General features: G+C 33.2%; 1 protein-coding gene across 2 annotated transcripts in view; it reads right to left on the bottom strand.

Moving 5' to 3' along the window:
- Positions 1–14,456, bottom strand: part of DMXL2 (Dmx like 2) — a 134,525-nt gene that overhangs the window by 29,722 nt on the left and 90,347 nt on the right. For both annotated transcript variants that reach the window (XM_054565427.1, XM_054565428.1), the window contains exons 19-23: positions 11,731–11,841; positions 8,098–8,267; positions 5,183–5,280; positions 4,576–4,741; positions 3,021–3,285 (exon numbers count right to left, since the gene is read on the bottom strand). In XM_054565427.1, the coding sequence (XP_054421402.1) occupies positions 3,021–3,285; positions 4,576–4,741; positions 5,183–5,280; positions 8,098–8,267; positions 11,731–11,841 (810 nt within the window). The remainder of the gene's footprint in view (positions 1–3,020; positions 3,286–4,575; positions 4,742–5,182; positions 5,281–8,097; positions 8,268–11,730; positions 11,842–14,456) is intronic.

The raw sequence follows: 14,456 nt of genomic DNA, 5'->3' as shown, positions 1-14,456 counted from the left end.
TAAAAAGGGAGGGAAGAACAGGGCAGAGAGGTCAGGGAAGAAGCTAGATTTCTCCAAAAATACTGTGGTTTTATATATTTTATTTAAAACCATGTCAATATTTTAAATAACTTTTTTTACCGTCAAAACACCTTTTATTATTTCAGTGTATATTCCTCAAGATTTTTTCCCTTGTAACAATGCCTTTTTAAAAATTTTAATCTTTATTGTATTTTTACCATTACCATTTAGTCCCCTTATTGTCCTCTTTCCACAGTAATCAATTTTTTTAAAAAAATTCACTCAAAAGCAAAATTAAAGAAATGATTTTGTGTATCAATTTGGTAGCATTAACCACACAGAGAGTAACTATAAGGGGACTTTAAAACAAGTAATTTAATTATACATCCTTAGTGGGCTATGTCATAAAAACAAAAAACAACTGCAAAAAAAGAAAAAACTTTAACTGTTCTCAGTAATGTTGTGATGAAAAATATTTGCATTCTGAAACTATTATATGCATATTAATAGCAGGTAATTATGTTAATGCCATGAGAATCCAAGCTTTTCTTGATAAGGTACAAATTTTAAATCTAAGGAGAAAAAAAATACTATAATCTGTATTTCAATTTGAAATTTCAGTGTGAACTCATGAATTCTCAGGAAAAAAATTTCCCAGCACCATACATTGAAATGGCCTACAAATGATGACCAAACAAATAGCAATGAGAATTCCTGTGCCCAGGCTGTGGTCTCTAAATATTATTCCATATAAAAGGACCCAGGATTCTTTGGAGGAATGGCCATTTCCAGGTCTAGGGCAGAAAATGTACAAAATGAGCCTGTAACATATCTTGCCAGAAAGGAAAAAAACTATCAAGGAATAACGTCAAAAGGATTCTCAAACTTGAAGAGGCTCGCATTGGTTATAGATGGCATAATCTGAGCATCAATAACAACAAAATGCAATGGATTAAAACACAATTCTATCTAAATTTGTGAGTTCAAAATAACCTTTAAAAATATAAAACATAAGTGGTCAGCTTCATAGGAAGCTAGGGAATGAAACTATTATTTTGAAAACTGATAAAAATGTTCCCCTCACTATACATACTAGTAGACTTCAGTGTAATCAAACAGTTGCTGAGAGAGACTATACTCTTAAATAGTCCAGCTCAAAAGAGAGGATAAAATGGCAGAATTAGAACATCATTTTACAACCACTAATGAAATAAAAAACCTAGACAATGATCATTGATGGCTATTAATACCACAAAAAGTAAAACAAGTTGACATTGCAAGTCCCCTGATGAACATCACCTATGAAATATTTCTGCCAAAAAAATCTGATCTGATAAACACCTGTAGAATCTTACCTGCCAATTTCTAGGAAATAGAGAGAACACAGGAAGAGGAAACATGTTAAATGACACAACACGGACACAATCAGCAAAACCCAACACACAAGAAACTATAGGATTAAGAACCTTACTTCTTAAACAAATAAATTGCAAGGGGGGTGGGGGGAAGAAAGGAGGGAAAACTATGGATTAAAGTAAACCTAACCAATCACAATATATAGGTCCCATTCTGGATCTTGATTCAAACAAATCAACTGTATAACATCTTATGAGATAACCAGGGAAATCTGAACACTGTGTTCAATGATTGCTAACTGAAATTCTTTACAATGGCATATGTTATGTTTTTTAAGAGTCATTTTTTTAGAAATTCATGTTGAAATATTTACAGATGAAATGATATGTTGGAATCTGCTTTAAAAGAAATCTATGTTGAGATGGGAAATGGTGGATAGGATGCAGTATATATGATACGATGCTAGTTATAAGTTAATAATTATTGAAGCTGGGTGATTAATTCACAGATTTTCATTATATTATTCCTTTTATATATATTTGAAACTTTCCAGGATACGTTTTTAAAAATTAACCTGGAAAACATTAAGAAATAAGTTGAGCCTTCCTTCTATAAAAATTACCTGGGTAGTTCTGATTTTGTTTCTTCTAAATGTTTTCTTTCCTTTAAATATTATTAAAATTATCCTGTTTTCTCTTTGTAAATAAGTAAAAATTGGGTCCTAATCTCTTCCAGAGTATCTCTTTTAACATTGAAAGATAAGTAATAAAAATATTAGGCTAGAAAATTATAACTACACAAAGTACAAAATAAAAAGTAAAAGCTTAAGTCTCTCTCCTCCTATTCCCAAAAGTTAACCAGTGACCAGTCTTTAGTTTCTCGTGATTTGTTCCAGGAAACAAGAAAAGGAGAGGGAGGCCAGACACTGTGAGTGCCCATTCGTGTGTGCATATGACACATGTATGTAAAATGATGGCATCAAGAACCACATTGTTCAGCATTTTGCTTTTTTCACTTAATCATACAGCACATATTAACACATCAATTTACCTCATTTTTAATGGCACCGTGTCTATTCTCTGGGAATAATTTATTTAACTATTCTATTGACAAATACTTAGAAGTTTCCATTTTCTAAATTACTATATTGATGACAATCTGACAATAACTTCAAGATGCTTAAAAAATATACATTATTTGGGATAATTAAGAGTAAAGAAAGTTTAGCACCTAAGAATAAAGTTTTTCCAGGCCCATGCACTAAACCAGTATGTGTAATAGCCAAAATCTCTTCTATTTAAAAAAGAAAGAAAAACTAGTTATGTAATTAAATGGAAAGAGCTGCATAATGCTTCAGTTCAATAGATATGAAACTAGAATAGCATGGCAATTCTATTTTATAAGCCTCTACTACATGTGAGAGTAAAAATGTGTGTGAAGTCATCGTAGTACTACTCAAACTATGAAAACAAATGATACACTACATTATAAACTGTAGGTAACTAATCCTTTAGCCATACACAAAATTTTGATAATTTCTGAAAGTTGTGAAGTAAATCTGGTAATGATTTTTCTGTTTGTTTTTGGTTTTGATCCAAGTGAACATTAGCTCAGAAGTTGTCGTCTTTTAAAAAAGAAAAAGAGAAACTTACAAAATATCCTACCTTGATGATGATCATCCTCCTTTGGTGTTTGTTCCAACAATGTGTCCAAGGCTCGGGTGTAATCTTTCATCACCCAATAGGCAAGACTACGCAGGAAAGGGTCAGGATGTAACCTTTTGCAATCGAATCCTGAGCCATCCTTTTGGCAACCCAAAACCTTCTGATTTAGGATGGATATATAAGTTGATGAAGTCTCAAATTCAGATTCATATAAACGGGCAATAACCATGGCCAGCTGAATATCTTCCATTTTTTCAAGACACACCTGTAAATTTTAATATTAAGAAATACTTATTTAGAGACATAAAATATCCCACCAATATCCTGAGATTATCTACCATTTATATTTCATAGTAGAAGGAGGAGGTCCAGAGGTTGAAGGGTAGTTAAATGATTGCCTGATAGGAGATTAAAGGAATAGGAAGAAGAGTAAAAAATCTGAACTTAGTAGCTGCCAGTCTAGAAAAATCATTTATAAAATAAGCATAAAATAAAGTATATCAATATCATCTCAGACTTAGCTCAATTTAAATTAGTAACATTCATTTTTAAATTAAATGCCTATTGTGGTATCAGTTCCTCCTAATTTTCACATTATTTCCATATAAACATAATTACTACCATTTTAAAATAAACTTCTATTTATATAGTAAATAATGCATGAAATAAAGCCACATACTCTATTTTACTCTTAGTTCATATTCTAATGTAACTACACACTTCAGATTTTTATATCATTTAGGCAATATGAATGTTCTCAATCAACATGTCTCTTCTTTGCCTATCTTCTAAGCTGAACTTCCTCGTTTAAAATTAAAAACATTTGTTATTTTAAAAAAAAACCCATAAACCTGAGATAATGTTGAAAATATGACAAATTCTAAATGTGAAGTTCTTTCACTTTGTTGGATATTTCCTATTTCTTCTATCATGTATTATGTTCAGTTCTATTTTTCTTTCACCCACTTGGATTGTTCACAATGACAGTAAGTACCCTATCAGGAAGACAGCATAAATAAATAGAAACATTTATAATTACGCTCTTAACCAGCTGCCAGAATTCTATATTAGAAAATGCAAAAGTTTAACCTGTTTACATTTATTTTCCAGTATCTAGAACAACTACATTACAAAACAGTACAAATTGCAATTTCAGTTCTATATGTATGAACTACATTTAGAAGATAAAGAATGTAAAGTATCTGCCTTTCTACACCAAATAAGGGGTTTGTGACCTACATATACTTTAAACAGTTCAGAATCACAAGCTGGCCAGGAAGAAAATATTCATAAACAATTTTTTTTGCCATTGTTTCATCCATTTATACACAACATATACTTATCTTAAAATGAAATATACCCTATATAAAATTTTTCTCATTTTTCACTTGAATTTGTAATTGCAGTTTTCACAGTGCCACTCTTTAAGTTCAGTGACTTATATAGTTGTTCTCTGTCCTTACAAACATATCACAAAAAATTACAACTTCCTCTACAACCCTTTCAGGTTTTCAATCTCTTACAAGTATCGCATAGCATATTTTCTTATTTATACCTCTATGGCATCTTTCAATGAACCAGCTAACAAGAAAAAGGCGGCAGATTGTTCAAAGCGCTGTTTTCCAAGTAAAGAGAAAGCATTTTTCAAAGCAGCTTTACGCCATCTATCTTCATTGAAGTTGTGGCTGAAAAATGTTGTCATTTTTTCATCATGCTGTGACCTGGGAACCAGAGCACAAACATCAGGGGTTAAATCACAATTTACGTGTTTTGAATCCTTTACAGAATGTGTGAAAATGAAAAATAAAAACCTGAAACACCCATCTAACAAAAGAACAATAACTTCAGTGATAGGTACTTATTATAATGCTTCTCTTCACTTCTAATGAGGAAAACTCAAATTACCCTATCTGCACACAAATAGGAAGCAAGAGCATTTTTTACTGTCCAAAGTACCTTTATCAATTTTTTTAAACACCATCCCACTCTTTAGGTAGGCTAAAACAATATGTCTATTTTTTGCAGATAAACAATGCAAAGCCCCAATAAGTAAGTTGATATGATCAAGATCACTTATCTAAATACTTTCAAAAGTACGAAGTTTCTGATTCACAGCACAATCTTCATTTAACTAAATTATGTTAAGTGTTGAGGCAACTTACCTAAACAGACCCCACACTACTGCTTTCTTCTTCATTGCAAGGTAAAATAATGCAGCATCCAACGCATCATTGTTCCTTTGAAAAGAAGCTTTAGCAACCTAAACAATAAGTAAATAATTATATTAAATTAACCTTTTGATTAAACAATTACAATCAACTGAACACCAATTAATGCTTCCCTGCTATTTCTGTGGCTGACAGAAACTATGGAGATGGGAGAAACTGGCTGTATCCTACAGTCTCTAGTATCTTATAATAATACATGCTCCTAAAGACAACCATCTGCATGCCAGTAATAATAAAAAATAATAAAAATTAGCACCTTACATTTATCTCATTGACTCACTACAATCCATGAGGTACTATTATCCCATTTTACATATGAGGTGACTGTGACACAGAAAGGTTAAGTAAACTGCCTAAGATCACACAGTAAGGGGTAGAAAAGGGATCAGAACCCTGGTAGTAATAAAACTGTCTAACATAGGAAACAATAAAGAAGGCAGAATGAATATTCAATACATATGATTTCTTTTTTTTTTAATTAAACATATTATTGGGTGGGAGTTGGGGGTGGGAGGGGAAGGAGAAAGTGGTGGCAGGAAAATGGAGAGAAATGTATTCGAACAATAACAAAAATGTTAAAAAAAAACATTAAACATTTTACATCCTCAATGTTTTATAAAAGTTAAAATGTTACCTTCTATGGTACATGTGATTTCACAATTTAAAGCTTTCAATTAATACTGATATAGACATCTGTGAATAAATATCAATTATACACACACACATTTATAAAATTACAGACAAAAATAAAAGTTCTAGTTGTTTTTTTAAGTGTACTTTTATAAAAGCATACTTTTCTGGTACTTTTCAATCAAATTTTGACAATTCTGAAGGATTGATGCATTCTCTCTGGCACGTAATTAAAATACAGAAGGTTGAGGTTCTATTACTTTGAAGGGCTTACAAATTTTAGTTCTTAGAAAATCATGAGAAAAACTCTTAATGAGTATATAATTCTTGTATTGTAACTGATAACCTCCTTTGAGCCATATAACCAAAGCTGCTGACTATATACAGAACCAGTCAAACCAGTTTAAGTTTAAAAATTATTTCAGTAACATTATTATATATAATTATATTGTTTTGAAAACTATATCAAATAGACCATATCTTATTTCTCAAAGATTCTGAGATAACCTGTGCAAGTCACTAGTTGAGAAGCATAATGATAAAAAACAGTAAATGTTTTATTAGCTCACACTGACTGGTGGTCAAACAGGAGCTACTGAGGCTTGGGGGACAGAGGAAAAATACCTAGAAATGCAGCATGAAAATGCTTTACTCTCACTAATTTTTTATTTCGCTTCCTCCTTTTTAGTATTTTCTTTGCCTTCAATCACTTAACTTAGTATTCCAATGTTTAATAATTTTTAGAAGGATTTTTATTCGTCTTCAGCTAATGATTTATAATCTAAATCTCAAGGCAAAAAAATTTACATATCCTTTTGGTTTAATTTTAAGAGATAAATTACTTGTAGAAATAAATCATATGTATATATCAGAACTATTTAATTATAATAACACATCACTGACAAATTAAACAGATCTTTGTAGGCAGTATCTGAAACATTTCAGACAAAATATATCCTCTTTCTTCCACTGCTTTGGGACATAAAAAATTTCATGTAGATATTGTGTTATTTATATACTATAATAATTAACTTTTCCCATACACCAGACACTAGATTTCTTGGCTGGTGTGAGAAAAAAATTCCTTCTGATATTTGTGCCTATTTTGAGAGGAAAAATGTGGATATCTTACTGGTTGCCTTACATGTAGCAGGAAAATGACGCTTTTATACTCACCTATGAAATCACAGGACACTAATTCAAAGGCAGAGGCCGCAGCCCTCCCAGCCTACCGTGGGAGCAGGACTGGGCAATATGCATTTTAAGTAAGTTGGCCAGGTGATTCTTCTGACACCAAAATTTGATAACTACTATTATAGAAGAATAAATTCGTCTTGGGAGAAATACATGCATACTTCACAAATGCAGTTATCATTAATTGTACTTTGGGAATTGCAATGGACTCCCAAAAGTAACCCACTTTCCTAACCATGACAGAGTAGAAAGGGCACAGACTAAATCTCACACATATAGTTGTTGAGAGCTTGGGCTGGTTACCCAGCCTCTCTGAGTCTTAGTTCTACCAGGTGAAAAATGGGGATGGGGCTGATGAGAAGATGAAATAATTTATGAGAAACAACTAGCACCAAACCTAGCACACAGTACGTGCTCAATAACAGTTAGTTTCTGCAACACTGAAAGAACTTTCAGCTTCTACTAACAAATTTTTTAACAATTTTTTTCCCTAAAGGGAATCTACCAAGAAACTGATTACAAAAACCTGTCTTAAAAAATTTATAGCATGTTTCATTTGCTGCCATTGATATGTCCTTCAAGTGCATACATATCAAAACTTTTTATTGAATGTTATTTTAAGTAAGCACAGGAAATTTGCTGTTATTAACCTAGCCATGCAGAAAATCTTTTATATAAAAAGAATGATTTTTCTAGGTAATGTATATAACTAATGAGAATTTAAATTTATTTTCTAAATTTAGATTTTTGTAGTTTCTTATATTAGAGTACACATCAACAGATAGCAGAAAATATTGCTATTCCATAAATAGTATAAACTCATGTATATATAGCAAAAGACAACTGATATACTGCACAACATTTTATAAAATTCAAGTATTGGAGTATCCAAAAACATTTAAGAAATTTTCAAGACCTCAAGATATACAAACTAATTCCTCACTACAGGTTTTCTGGAAGATACTATCTTTTATCCTTCAAGAAAAGACTTTTTTTAAGTTCAAAATCCAATGAAGTAAAGTTACCTTTTCAATGCATCTTCGAAGAGTGTTAATATTCCTGACCCACCAACCTATTCCCATAGCTCTTAACTCAGACCACTGAGGGTCTCCTCTCTGAATTGCAGGAATCCTATTAATCAGTTCTTCCTCCGCCTCCGAATGAAAAGCCCAGGCAAAATGGCAAGTAGACACACCTAAATTAGAAAGATAAACAGTGTTTCACACAGCCATGTATTCATTCATTGTGGAAAGCATAAAACAAGGAAGAAAGGAAGTCTTCCATCATTCAGGATTTTATATTATAAGCTTATAAATATCAGATCAGTGACAGGACACACAAAATCAAAATCTCTACCTTTTCCCCAAACATACTTGCTTTTGTTCCCCTGCAAAAATGGAAACACTGAAACTTACACATTGGAAAGAAAGATATTTGAATATCAAGCCATTCCTATGTACACACACCAAACTTATCAACAGTGGAAGCTTTGATCAAGTCAAAATATCTTGGCCCATGTGCTTGGGTGGCAGTGTTTCACGGTTCCACTAGCTTGTGGACCGTATCTTTTAGTGCTGAATACTAAAAATTGCCCTGTTCATCCCTCTGGCCAAAGAGCTAGATATCACTTTGAAGGAAGCTCTAAACTTCATGCGACTTCCACGGAGTAACAGTCAGGAGGTACATTCCTCTGTGTTTAGCCCCTTGGTTTAAAGTAGTTGGGTTTTTTTGTTTTGTTTTTTAAAGATTTTATTTATTTATTTTTAGAGAGAGGAGAAGGGAAGGAGAAGGGAGGGAGAAAGGGAGGGAGAAAAACATCAACGTATGGTTGCCTCTTGCACACCCCCAACTGGGTATCTGGCCCACACCTGAGGCATGTGCTCTGACTAGAAATTGAAACAGCAACCTCTGGTTCACAGGCCAGCACTTAGTCCACTAAGTCACACCAGCCAGGGCAACTTAAAATAGTTTAAAACTGTCTAACATTGATGAGACATCCCAAACTCTTTTTTGCCCTGGTAGAAGGCTGACAGGGATCTAGACTGTATTTAGAAGCAACAAAATGGGTTTAGGGACACCATCAGACTTGGAAGTACAAATGAGTTTATCAGTGGTTTAACTACTGAACGCACTTTATTACTCCACTTAGAGCAGGTGAAGAGGAAACATGAGGAGAGTGGTAATAGACAGTGAGAATGTTGGGCACATTCTGGCAAGCCTAGGGAAGAAGCCAGATCAGTCAATGCAGCCATCTATGTGAACACATTTTGTAAACAAAGAAATGTCAGGGGTCAATGACAGTCACTTGACAACACAACCCCTCAATGCAATAAGGCCATCTATATTACTACCTATAATTTTCTCATTAACAACTATTAAACAAATTTCACATGCAGTTTAAAGCTTTTCTAATAATTACTCCTCCAAAATAATTCTTTTAGAAACTATAAAAGGAAAAATCTATCATGACTACTCTGAATAATAATCTTGTCTTTTAAATTTCCCATTGCTAACCTTTATATACACCTGTTTTGAAATCATCACAAACCTAATGCATCAAGCCTTGACTGCCACTATAAATTTAAGGGAACAAAAATGAACAAACTGACAGTGACCAGAAGGGAGGAGAGAGGTGGCATAATGGAGGGAAGAAGAGGAACATGTACAAAGGACCGTGGACAACGACAATGGGGTGGGAAATGTCTTTGGGAGCAGGGGAGAGCAGTGGGGGGAAAGAGGAGGACAGCTGCAAATGAATAACAATTAAAAAGAAACAAAAAAAATGGACAAATTTTATTAACAATTTGTAGTTTTTCAGAATCTAAAAGACAGATTAATTTCTCACTATTTATCTGCAATCATTAATCTTATCACTGTATTTATCTTCATCTGATTGAAGAGATAATTATTAAATCAAGTAACACATTGCTTTAGAAATTGCTATTATAAAGCAATGCAAATGCATACTTTTGCTATACTTTTATACTATAAAAATAATAACATTATATTCTATAACCTTAAATGAAATTTGACTAATTAAGTTTTTGAAAATACACACCGGCATGTCAAGAGAATTAAGCTCAAAGTGTAAGATTAGGAGCAGTGAATGCATTTGGAAACCTAACTATTAGAGGTGAAAAAAAGTATTACAAAGAAAGAACAGAGGCACCAACAAGCACTCATTTTTATTTGCCTACCAATGGCAAGCTATTCTTTGCAGTTTATCTCTGTTCTTCTTAGCTTTTCTATCTATATACTGGCCACTTATTTTTTTCCCCTGAAAATTGTTCCCACGACCATTACCTACAATACCAGTCCCTTCTCATCTCCAATCTTTTAACTGTATCAAAGGGAAAGTGGTATTTGCCAAAGCTTTAGAAATTTAAGGCGTTTTAAATCTCCCTAAGCAATTTACAACAACTGTCAGGAAGTACACTTGATGACCATTTACAGGGCAGAGGGGGAAGAAAGGGGAGAAAAAAATTGGGACAACTGTAATAGCATAATCAATAAAATATACTTGAAATAAATAAGTAAAGCTGCAATTTAAAAGAACATCAAGACACCATTTTTTAAGTCTATCCAAATGGGACAGATTCCTTAAAATGATAATTAAGTATTGGCAATGGGTTAAGTTTTAGCATCATCAAACATTGCTTCTAGGGGGGTAAATTAGCACAGTATTTCACACTGTGGCAATACTTATCAGGAGTTAAGAATTTTCAAGCCCATCAATTCAGTAATCCCCCCTCTAGAAAACCAACATTAGGAAATAATAAGATATATACATAAATATTTATATGCAAGGTTATAAGGTGATTCATTACAGTGATAAGTCAAGTAGAGAATATAACAAAATTTGTTTCAAAAATGACTAACTGAATAGATGAAATAGTTTAGACACATGACAGAATATTTGACTACTATGTAGAATCATATTTTCAAAGAATATAAGAATAATACACTGTAAAGTCTGGTATTCTAAGTCCTACAATACTAATGCATATTTGATGGGGCTATATCCAAAACGCTGGTTTCAAAAGGAACACAATCTAATGAAAACTGCATGGGACTGGAATTCTAATTCTAACTCTATTAATGAATAGCCCTATATTTTGGGCAGGTCACTTTAAACTCTAGTTTCAATTTTTTAATCTATAAGTAATAGAGTTGATATATATCCTTCTGTCTCAAAGCAGCATGTTTGGCAGTGTGCTGGGAATATGCTGGATTACTATATGGCAGATATTCCTGAAACATCAGCTTTACTTGTAAGTAAATAACTTAGAACACAGTGCTTATATTAAAATAAACATAAATAATAACATGTATAGCAAATTTACAGAACTTTAAAAGAAAAGGCATCAGATATCAAAGAAATTCAGGACCACATTGGGTTACAATGTCAGGCATATAAGGTTTACTGCTGAGCTGCTGTAACTTTATTGAGTAAAGTCTGAGAAACTGAAATAGATGAGTAAAGTCACAGAACCTAGCTGAAAGATACAAAGAAAAATGGTAATTGGGTACTATGTGACAGGAAGGCCTTAAGCCTAGCTATAGGTAGCATATTTACTGAATGCTTATACACAAATATGAATACAACACTTCTATATTGAGTAACAGTTGTGCAAAAGTTCAAACAAGTAGTTAAATACCTTGATGAAGTAGCTGTACTCGGTATAAAGGAGGCAGTGATGTCAAAAGGCATGTATGCAAGCGCATAGCTAATAGGTATCTCAAACCACATTCATCTAAGGTGTCTCTTCCTATAATGTAAACAGAAAATATGTTTAAGGAAAAAGGAATGCAACAGGTCACAAAACAATCAAAAGTTAGAAAATAAACAATAAATTTAGTCACGATAATTTACACAATATATAAGGTAATTTTGAGTGTACTCTTTTGTGAATACTTTAATATCTTTATTAAAATATCTTTACAAAGGTATATAAATACTAAAACTCATTAAATATGGTTGGGGAAATATAATTACCTATTAATATGGGTAATAGTGTTTATAGCTACTCATAATAAGAAATCTTGAAAGCCAATAAAAATATATTAACTACAGTAAGTTACACCCTACATGAATTGAGATGAGATTTAAAGACAGAAACTATATAACCAAAGTGAAATCACTTGTTATATAATTAAATAGGTAATACTTTATAAGATCTTTAGCTCAACTGACATACAGTAGTACTATCAAAGATTTGAAATTTGATTCCCCAGGCTACTGTTACAAAGTTGAACCACAACCTTGAATCCAGAAATTTACCTTTAGTTAAAAAGGTATGAAAGTGTAGTACATTTAATCAAAACAATAACCACTATTGGATAAATGCAAAACAAAAGTATTAATAGCACCTAACCCAGTGACCGCCACTTAGTACTCAGACTCTTGACTCAAATAGCATTTTCCAGAAGAAAATAAAACGTTTGCATTGTCAAAGTTCAAGTTCCAGCTCTACTTCCCATTAGCTATATTCATTCATCCATTCATTTACTTATTCAACAAATTAAGCATCTACTAAATGCAAAGCACAGTTTAGGTACTGGGGATTTGGCAGTGAGTAAGGCAAAATGCATACTCTCATCGGGCTGACACTTTAGGAGACAGAGACATACAATAAACAAATAATGTGTCTAGTAGAAAGTAATGCTATGGAGAGAAATAAAGCAGGATTGAGAGGACAGGAACACTGGAATTAGCTCTATTTTATATTGTGTAACCAGGGAAGAACATTCCAATAAGATGACATGGCAGGAGAAATTAGAGGAGGCAAAGGAATGAAAACATGCATAAATCTAGAAGAAGAGCATTCTACACAAAGGAAACAACATGTGCAAAGACTCTGAGACAGGAACATGCTTAGTGTGTTTGTGGGACAGCAAGGAGGCCCATGAAGTAGAGTGGAAATAAGCACAGACCACATAGGACCTTGTAGACCACTGTAAGGATTTGGCTTTTATTCTAAAGTGATTTAGGCGGCCACTGGTATGTGCTGAGCAGAGGAGAGATTTAATGTGATTTTGCTTTAGAACAATCACTGGTTCCTATATTCTTCACACAGAATGAGGTAATAAGAATGAAGCAGTTTAGGAAACTGTCCATAATTAGGCAGGAGGTGACAGTGACGTGGACCAGAGTGGTAACAGGAGAGGTCATGAGAAATGACTGGATTCTAGATAAAGTAGAACTGACAGCATTTGCCAGTGAACTAGATATGGGGTGTGAGAGAAAGCAGAGCCAGGAATGCCTCTAAGTTGTCTCACCTGAACAAATGGAAGAATTCATTTACTTAGAATCCATTTACTGAGATGTGCAACTTATTTAATCTCTGAGCTTCAGTTCCCCACCTGTGAAATGGAGACATTCATTCCTGCCTTATCTACCTTATGAAAGTCCACTGTGACCAGGATGAGCCATTTTTATATTATCTAGCCAATGATATAGTTCTGTATCAGGAATTTTAAACTATTTTTCATGGACTGTGGCATTCCTGCCTTCTTAATGTCCCAGAGCAAAAACTGTAATATATATTAAATTTGTGCCAAAGGCTTAAGGTTATTCTGAGAAGAATGTTGTTTTATTGTACACAAGCTCATAATAATTAGAACTTTTTAAAAAATTAACATGGTTAGAAAATGGGTCATCAGCAAAATCCTCTAAGGCAGGGGTGTCTAACCTTTTGGCGTTTGTGGGTCACACTGGAAGAAGAGTTGTCTTGGGCCACATATTAAATTCACTGTGATATGTCATCACAAAAAAATATCATAATGTTTTAAGTAAATTTACAATTTTGTGTTGGGCTGCATTCATAGCCATCCTGAGCCGCATGTGGCCTGCGGGCTGCAAGCTGGACACAAAGGTCTCTAGTTATTTTAATCTACAGAGGTGAAAATGTTAGCGATATATTGTAAGGGTATAAATCTCTATAAAGGTATGTATTCCAGGTGGCTTTGAGGAACAATCTTTTTTCCTCAAATTTGGAAATTTTGTGAAACAGAGTACGGGCTTGAAGGCAATGATTTTTCCACAAACACCCGTTCTGCCACATACTACCTGTGAAATCTTAGATAAGTCACAAACTTCCTAAGGGTCACTGTTTTCATCTATAAAATTAAATAATAGCCACCTACTAGAAGATTGTGATGATAATTTAATATCATAAAGTACATAACCACCTGGCACAGAGTAATTAAATTGTTCACCCCTCCACAATATTTATTGATGAATGATCAATCATCTTTGGTTACCTTTGCTAATGCCATCATTTACAATCAGAACCATTACCTTCAACTATTTGCATAAAAGAGAATGAAATTTAGTTTCAAGAGACAGCCAAAAATCTTCTGGGTACAAAATGAATTAAGCAAG

This window comes from Pteronotus mesoamericanus, unplaced genomic scaffold (assembly GCF_021234165.1).
Source record: "Pteronotus mesoamericanus isolate MK-2021 breed Mesoamerican mustached bat unplaced genomic scaffold, CSHL_Meso_final contig_164, whole genome shotgun sequence".
Taxonomy (NCBI): domain Eukaryota; kingdom Metazoa; phylum Chordata; class Mammalia; order Chiroptera; family Mormoopidae; genus Pteronotus; species Pteronotus mesoamericanus.
Note: the sequence above shows the minus strand (reverse complement) of the source record. Positions and strands in the feature narration are given on the sequence as shown.